Below are 8,466 nucleotides of genomic sequence, written 5' to 3' on the forward strand. Positions count from 1 at the left end.
TTAGCCACTGCGCCACCAGGGAACCCCTGAAGGGTTTTTTGTTTTAAATGATGAGGATTTCATGTCTTCAGGTAAATTGCCATACCAAGAAGGCACAGGGAAAATAGAGAGGAATTGTGTTTGCTTCTCTAAGGAGGAAAAGGTTGGGTGGAGGGGGGAATTACTCTTCGAGGACACCCTGTGATGGAACTGAACTGGGGATTATGTCACTTTCTCTGACTCAGATTTCAAAGCCTGATCTACCATCCCTCTGGGAATGTAGTCCATCCTGATTTCAGCTACGGTAGATACCGCCTACCCATCCTAAGCCAGGTCCAGCATGACCTCATCTTCTTCCTGGCTTCCTCCTGTCAGGCAGCTCTCCTGGAGTCCGAGTCTTCTTGGTTCTCAAAGCATCACCTGATAACATTCATTACTGCCCCCACCTCCCCATCACACAGTGAGCTGGGCACCGGGAACCACAACACTGTCCTTGCCTTCCAAGTGTTTACAATACTGGAGCCTACAAGGTGCTTACGGTAGAAAGGCAAGTGAGGCTATGTATCCCAAAAATCAGCACATGAATTTCTTGAGGAGTGGAGGAAAGGGAAATTCACTAGGAGCTGAGCTGCCCGAAATGGCTTTCCGGATAGAAATCCACTGTGCCTTCTCCATTGTGCGGGGGACACTTGTTCAGAAAGCCCTTAAGGACTTGAACTTCCCAGCCAGGCAGCCAGGGTGTGAAGCTCAGCTCTGGCGATGCCTAGCGTGCCCTGGGCAGATCACTTAGCCTCTCTGTGCCTCGTCGTCTCCTCCTCCCTAAAATGGGTACAATAACAATATCACCTCCGTCACAGACTTGTGGTGAGGATAAGATGAGCTAAGATATGTGAAGCACGTGGTATATAGTAAATACTGATCAGGGTTACGAACAATAGTTCTCTGTACCACGGTGTTCTCGGAGAAGGAGAAATGTACAAGTAAGTGGGAATCATCCTCGTGTCTGTGTAATTAATTAACGCTGCCTGGGGAGGAGCGTGTGTGCTCAAGACACAGTCTGGGACGACTTACATAATGTCAGCTTTAGGCAAAGTGCCTGTCATTGGCGCAGCTCCGAAAATACACATACACACTAGCATGCCTGCGAGGCGGGGCCGCAGGGGGTGCGGGCTGCGTGGCCCACGCCGCGTGTCCACTCGGGCCACCGGGTGTGAGGCTGTGTCCCTGCGTGTCGCTGACACACACGCACACTGATACCAGCCCTGCTTCGACGTGCGTGTCATGGCTTAAAAATAGATGCTAATTCATCAACCGGTCTGGCGCTGGCAGCCGAGGCGGCGGTGGCGGCAGAGTCATGGCCGTGGGGCTGTCTGAGCCGGCGATCTGCCTCCGGGACTGAGACCCGCGCCGCCTCCCGAGGTAGCGGGGCCGGGGCGGGTGGGCGAGGCGCGGGGACCGGGGCTGGGGGCCGAGGCGGGGGGAAGGGGCCTGGGAGCGAACCTGCGGGGCCCGCCTGGGCTCCCTCCCTCCGCCCTCCGCGCCAGGCTGTCTGGGCTGGCGAGGGCTGGGCGACAGCCATGAACCTGTTACAACCGCGACAGCAGAGGGAAGGAGGGGGGAGGCGGACCAGGGCCCCCAGAAGCCTGCGGATGGGGTTGGAGGGTGCCCAGGGGGGCACCCCGTGACGGAATGGGGAGAAATAGAGTCACACGGAGCTCCTGCTACACCTGGTCTGCTTCCCGCTCTCTTTGCACCGTTCAGCTTCCCACAGGCGGCAGAATCTGTTTCCAGGAAAGGTGGTTTGGGAACCAGATGGTGGGGTCTTCAGGCCTGCGGAGGAAAAGTAGATGACGGTGGTGATGATGTTGAAGCTGATAGCTGTGGTGGTGGTGACGGCTCTCGTGCTCTGTTTCTGTGCTCCTTCTGACCCGCCAGGGAAAACCACCTCTCTCCCTAAACACCCCAAGATCCCATCTCCCCTCACCAGTCCTGATCCTAAGACCTCTGCTCCTTTTGCCCTGTGAGCGCTAGATCTCTTCTGGCCCTGGGGGATGGGGGGATGGGGAGAGCTGGGCCCTGGCTGAGAGCGTGGGTGGGGAAGCGGGCTGGGGGCAGGACAAAGATGGCCTCTCACTGTGGACTTTCCCTTGAGTCCCTGGGGCAGAAGAGGACAGGGAGTGGGAGGGGGATCCTTCAGACCAGCCCACCTTTTCAGAGGGTCAGGATCACAGTGTGAGAGGAGAAGGGTGGAGGGGGAGGGGGAAAGGAGGAGGAGGAGGAGGGGTAGGAAGAGGAGGAGGAAGAGGGATAGGAGGAGGAGGAAGAGGAGGAGGAAGTGGAAGAGAAGGAGGAAGTGGAAGAGAAGGAGGAAGTGGAAGAGGAGGAGGAAGAGGAGGAGAAGGGGAAGGGGAGGAGGAAATGGAAGAGGAGGAGGAGGAAGAGGAGGAGAAGGAGGAAGGGGAGGAGGAGGAAGAGGAGAAGGAAGAAGGGGAGGAGGAGGGGGGAAGTGGAAGAGGAGGAGGAAGTGGAGGAGGAGGAGGAGGAAGAAGGGGAGGAGGAGGAGGGGGAGGAAGGAGGGAGTGGGCGTGGCTCTTGCCCTGAAGTTCCCGGGGCAAGTCTCAAAGGCTGGTCCTTCCCAGCTCTGCAGCTCAACACATGGTCCCACTTTCAGGAGGCTCAGCTGTCCACAGAGAGTCAGAGGCACCTCCGCTAAGGCTCCTCATTGAGGACCCCATGTGCTAAGTAGGGTCACTTGAACTCCACCAGCAACACAGATGCTAATTCCAGACTCTGAGCCCCTGGGCCTGGAAGGATCCCTAATTTCTTCCCTTTCCTCCCTCCTCCTCTCCCCACCCACTCATACACACAGACACACAGACACACACACACACACACAGACACACACACACAGACACACACACACACACACACACACACACACACACACACACACACACACACACGATGCTCCAGCCCTGCCTGGACCCAGAGAGATGACGTTTAATCAATGATATCTGTCTGCTGATCAAAGGAGGATGCTTTGCCTGTTGCGCACATAGGTTGGCGCTTTCCTCCATCAGCAAGTAGTTTTCAAACACCGACACTTCGCCTTCATCACTATTCCCTACTCCTCCCGTCCCCACCATAGACTTCCCAGAGCAGGCTCATCGCTGAGGCAGAGGGACGGCAGGAACGGGTTACAGCAGCCCATCCCTCTGGCACTGAGGAGGCAGGCGTGCTGTGTCACAGCCCCTGCTGCACTGTCTTCATGCTAATTCCCTCTGAATGGGTCCAAAGCCACTCCCAAGCCCCCTGCCAGCCCCCCAGCCTCTCCGCCTGCAGCCTCAGGCAGACGAGACCCAGATCCCGGCTGGCAAGGGCTCCGGCAGCGGGCCCTGCCACCCAAATACCAAATGTTTGCGTGCGTGTTTACGTCTGCGCTGGCAGCTGGGGTGGAGTGGCGGGGCAGACACCCAGCAGCCGGCAGCTCCCTCTCCCGTAAACAGGAACATGTGACTCTCCCACCTCCTTGCCCGGCAGAGCCAAAGAGCAGGGAAAAGGAGCTGCCGCAGCTCAAAGAAGACCATCCAGAGCACTTCCCGCACCAGGGGGCCAGGCTCCACCTTCGTCCCTGGAGAATCTTCTCCCCAGGGGCCAGCCCAGCTGGCAGGAAGGGAAGCTGCTGCTCCAGACTCACTCCGGTGTGTCTCACATCCCTGCCTCTCCCAGCAGCAGCTACCTGGAGACTGACCCCTCATCAGCCACCCCCGTGGCTGCCACGGTTCCTGCTGCCTCTAAGATGTGCCCCGGCAACTGGCTCTGGGCCTCGGTGACATTTATGGCCCGCTTCTCCCGGAGTGGCTCGAGGTGGAGTGGCTCGAGGTCTCCTGTTCGCACGAGAGGGGCCCTGGAAGAGATACCAGCTGTCCAGCATCCCTTCCTCAACGTCTTTGAGCTGGAGAGGCTTCTGTACACGGGCAAGACGGCCTGTAACCACGCCGACGAGGTCTGGCCGGGCCTCTACCTCGGAGACCAGTATGTACCCAGCAGACTGGGACCACAGCTGAGTGTGTGTGTGTGTGTGTGTGTGTGTGTGTGCGCGCAAAAAGAAAGCAGAAGAGTGGCAGAGAGGCGCTGAGTTGTGCTGTTGGTTCCACGTGGAGGATGGAGGGGACGGGGTGCATGGGCAGAGTGGAGGAGGGTTTGGGGGAGTTTGGACAGGATTATTGATAGACTCAACTCTGGACAGACAGACTCTGTTCACGGAATCCTATCGTTCATTTAGTAAAATGTATGATTGCGTCAGTGCTAAGGGCTGGACATGTAGATGACTCCTCTGACCTTCCACCTATTGTGCCCTGAGACAAGGCCATCACTGGGGCCGGGAACAGTGGTTAGTGAGGTGAAAGGTTGACCAAGCCAAGCCGCAGCGTGTGCAGAGGCTCACTCAGGCGCGTGGGGTCGATGGAGAGAAGGGCGTCAAAGGAAGAGGAGGCCCCACTTGTCTCTCCCAAGGGCTTTAGAGACTACGAGGAGTTTTTCACATGCCTTTTCTCTCTTAATCTTCACGACAGCCTTGTGAGGTAGGTACCACTATCCCCAGGTTACAGAGGAGGCATCGGAAGCTCAGAGAAGTTGGGACTGGCCCAAGGTCACACGGGTCGTAAGTAGCAGAGCCAGGACTTGGAGGTTCAAGTTCAGGGCTCTTTCTGCTTGAGGAGTTGGCGCTGGACAGGACGTTTGATATGATCATGTTGGCTGAGCTGAGGGGTACGGGCCACAGGAACATCTGAAGGTGACCTCCACCACAGGGTAACCATGAGCGTGGAGTAACTGGCAAAACACAAGAAGATTCTGGTCATCAGAGAGAGTCTAAAGTAATGGGGGGGCGGGACTTCCCTGGGGGTCCAGTAGTTAAGACTCCGCGCTTCCACTGCAAGGGGCTCGTGTTCAACCCCTGGTGAGGGAGCTAAGATCCCATAGGCAGCCCAGCGTGGCCAAAAAATTAAGATTAAAATTAAATTTAAAAAAATGGTTAACAGGACATTAAATGTGAGCTGGTCCAACAACCCATCCAATGTTCAGATTCGCTCTGCCACTTCCAGCCCCTACCCATTGGCTTCCTCTCTCTAACTGAATACCCTGGTGTGAAGAAAGTCCCTCTCTCCCAAGGCGCCCCAGTCTTTCTCCGGCTAGATTCCACCATTGGTAGGTACTTCCTTACATGAAGCACAAACCCTGTCAGTCCTTTTCTCGGATCAAGTAAAGTCCTTCTGTCTCGGAGCATTCTTTCAATATGTTATCACGGCTGTTGTTTGCCCATCTCTCAGTCTCCTCTCCTCAAGGCGAAATCTCCCCAGGACTCCCCACCTTTGCTCCAGGTTGAGACAGTGGCTCATTGCCTATCTCGGGTCCTCAGGAAGTGAGGTGGAGTCCTGGAGACAACAACGTTGGCCGGGCAGAGGTCGGGGCCCCAGTGCCCAGCTCCGCGCCCCCCTAACCTCCACTCCTCAATGCAGGGAAATAGCCAACAACCACCGGGAGCTCCGTCGCCTGGGCATCAGCCACGTCCTCAACGCCTCTCACAGCAGGTGGCGAGGGACACCCGAGGCCTACGTGGGGCTGGGCATCCGCTACCTGGGTGTCGAGGCCCACGACTCGCCAGCCTTCGATATGAGCGTCCACTTCCAGGCGGCCGCCGACTTCATCCACCGGGCACTGAGCCAGCCGGGAGGTAGGAGGGGAGCAAGGAGGAGGGAAGGACCAACAGACAATGGGTTAGAGAACAGCCCAGGGGCCTGGGTGTGGAGAGAGAGACTTGAATGATGTGATAAAATGCTCAGGAAAGGAAACTGTTCTCTCAACCATCTTTTCAAAGCAGTCCATAAAAAGAAGGAAATAATCCCAAATGTTGAGAGAGTGGAGAGTTGCACCTGGGTGGTGAGATTATGGGCGATATATTTTTCAATTGTTGGCTTCTTTTTTTTTTTTTGCCGTACGCGGGCCTCTCACTGTTGTGGACTCTCCCGTTGCAGAGCACAGGCTCTGGATGCGCAGGCTCAGTGGCCATGGCTCACAGGCCCAGCCGCTCCGCGGCATGTGGGATCTTCCCAGACCGGGGCACGAACCCGTGTCCCCTGCATCGGCAGGCGGACTCTCAACCACTGCGCCACCAGGGAAGTCCTGTTGGCTTCTTTATATGTTTCTATACTTTCTAATGATTTCTACCTTGAACCTGTCTTGCTTTAGTGATCAGGGAAAAAAAAAAAAAAAAAATATATATATATATATATATATGTATAAAATATATTGGGACTTCCCTGGCAGTCCAGTTGTTAAGACTCCACACTTCCAATGCAGGGGGTGTGGGTTTGATCCCTCGTCAGGGAACTAAGATCCCACATGCCAAAGAACGTGGCCAAAAAAAAATTTTTTTTAATTTTTAATAGGAAAAAACTATATTAATCATCCACCCCAAAGTGACTGGGAGATTGAGGAGGGTTTTCCATGGACGCACTCAGCACACAGGAGGAAGCCCAACTCAGTGCAAAGCTCAGTGCTGCGTTAGCGATGAGCCTCTCCCTCGGAGCCCCTTTTGGGCTTATGGACGCTGCGCTGCTGCAGGCTCTCCACCTCACCCCGTCCAGGCTCCCCCCTTGGCCAGGACCTGGGCTCTTATCGTCAGCAGTCTGTGCGTCCATGCACCTCTGCTTACCTGTCTACCTCCCCACCTGTCCGCGGGGCCCTCTCCCCGGCCTCCTCCAGCCCGCAGCGAGGTCCCCAGCCATGTCTCGTGTCTGTGTTCACAGGGAGGATCCTGGTGCACTGTGCCGTGGGCGTGAGCCGCTCGGCCACTCTGGTGCTGGCCTACCTCATGCTGTACCACAGCCTCACCCTTGTGGAGGCCATCAAAAAAGTCAAGGACCACCGAGGCATCATCCCCAACAGGGGCTTCTTGAGGCAGCTCCTGGCCCTGGACCGCAGGCTGCGGAAGCGACTGGAGGCGTGAGGGGGCAGAGGGAGGGAGGGAGGTCAGGCCAGGCCTGTGGGTCCCTGGATCCCAGCTGGAGAGTGGAGGCCCAGGGGGCAGGTTGGAGGCGGCCCAGCGAACCCATTCTCTCCTGAGAGGGCTGGGACGTGGCCCCAGGCCACAGCTGCTGTCTATGGAGGGGGGATGGGGTGAGGCTGGGCAGTGTGACAGTCACCCAGGAGGGAGCTGGCCAGGGAAGGAGGCAGGTAGGCTGCAGGTAGAAGACAGTCCTGGATCCCAGCCAGGGGGGTCCCGGCGATTCACAGCCCCTCTTTGTGCTCAAGTGCTCCCCTTGTCCGCGTATCAGAACAAAAGGACCAGCTCTGCCCTGTACCTCTGCCAGGAATCAGGGATGCGGCGAACACAAACGTGATGGTGTCGAGTTGTGTGGAGGTGGTAGCTCAGGGACAGACGGTGAAGAGAGGGTGTGAAAAGCTAAGGGAGAAACCCACAGACTTGTTACTCCAAACCCGGGAAGAAGAGGCGTGGGAGGCTTGGCACGGCACCCATGGGTGCTGGTCGTGGCCCAGAACTGCAGAGGTGCATGACTGGGAGCCTACAGATAATCCCTCGCTTACTGGATCCAAGTGTCTCCAGGAAAAATAAAAATGGTGAATACGAAGCAAGCCTCTTGAATTACTGACAGCTTGTACGAGGTCGGAACCTGTCCCCTGAGAACAGTTCCTGACTCCCTCCTAGGGTCGGTCATAAGCCCTCACTGGTCTTCACATCTCCACCAGTTCCTAAGGGAGGTTTCTCCCCAGTCCAATTTCACACTCCTGGGGCAATGGGTATCTTGAATTTATTTCCATTTATGTCCACACGGGGGAAGCAGAGGACCAAAAAATTCAGATTTGCAAACTGTGTTAGGACTCAGCGCACACCCTGCATCTCCCAAGCTTAAAATAGGTCTCTTTACAAGCTCAGGTGTGTAAGAAATATAACTTATTTTCAAAAAGTCAACCTGATTTCTATATCAAGTCCCCCATGCTAGGAGGAGAGCAGAATATTCATCTTAAATCAATCCCAGCCCTAAATCCCACATTCATGGGTTTGGGTTTTGCCTGGTACCAAGAAACTGGAGGGGAGGGGAGGAGAGGTGATGTGGTCGCATCCTCTTCTAATCTTTCCAAGTTTTCCTCTGAGGAGTGTAACATAATCTCCTTAGTAAATTTAGTAAAAAGATAAACTCAACCACCAGAGAGAATAGTATGTATGATCTTACATCCCAACTGTCAAACAGCCAGCCACCACATCCCTCTTTTTGAAAAGGGTGTGTTGGACTTCCCTGGCAGTCCAGTAGTTAAGACTCCCCACTTCCACTGCAGGGGGCACGGGTTCTAACCCCGCCCGGGGAACTGAGATCCTGCATGTTGCGCGGTACAGCCAAATAAATAAAATAAATAAAACAAAAGAGGTATGTTCCCAGAACAGAATATCCGCATGAGTGGGAGAAG

General features: G+C 55.6%; 1 protein-coding gene across 3 annotated transcripts; it reads left to right on the forward strand.

Annotated features, from left to right (window-relative positions):
* The first annotated feature begins 1,107 nt into the window (after positions 1 to 1,107).
* Positions 1,108 to 7,625, forward strand: DUSP26 (dual specificity phosphatase 26). Of its 3 annotated transcripts, XM_060001474.1 has the most exons (5): positions 1,108 to 1,398; positions 1,741 to 1,775; positions 3,712 to 4,014; positions 5,499 to 5,713; positions 6,789 to 7,625. In XM_060001474.1, the coding sequence occupies exons 3-5, from the start codon at positions 3,779 to 3,781 to the stop codon at positions 6,986 to 6,988; spliced, it is 651 nt and encodes a 216-aa protein (XP_059857457.1). In that variant the 5' UTR covers positions 1,108 to 1,398; positions 1,741 to 1,775; positions 3,712 to 3,778; the 3' UTR covers positions 6,989 to 7,625. The 3 variants fall into 3 exon arrangements, with proteins under 3 accessions (XP_059857457.1, XP_059857456.1, XP_059857455.1); XM_060001473.1 differs by lacking the exon at positions 1,741 to 1,775 and having other exon boundaries at positions 3,709 to 4,014; XM_060001472.1 differs by lacking the exon at positions 1,741 to 1,775.
* The last annotated feature ends 841 nt before the right edge of the window (positions 7,626 to 8,466 follow it).

This window comes from Delphinus delphis, chromosome 21 (genome assembly GCF_949987515.2).
Source record: "Delphinus delphis chromosome 21, mDelDel1.2, whole genome shotgun sequence".
NCBI lineage: Eukaryota > Metazoa > Chordata > Mammalia > Artiodactyla > Delphinidae > Delphinus > Delphinus delphis.

What these genes read in the sequence shown, in the direction of transcription:
- DUSP26 (XM_060001474.1), top strand. Translation starts at nt 3,779, where the DNA reads ATGTGCCCCGGCAACTGGCTCTGGGCCTCGGTGACATTTATGGCCCGC. An exon ending in GGCCTCTACCTCGGAGACCA is followed by an intron (nt 4,015 to 5,498) that starts GTATGTACCCAG and finishes TCCTCAATGCAG; the next exon opens with GGAAATAGCCAACAACCACC. An exon ending in GGCACTGAGCCAGCCGGGAG is followed by an intron (nt 5,714 to 6,788) that starts GTAGGAGGGGAG and finishes CTGTGTTCACAG; the next exon opens with GGAGGATCCTGGTGCACTGT.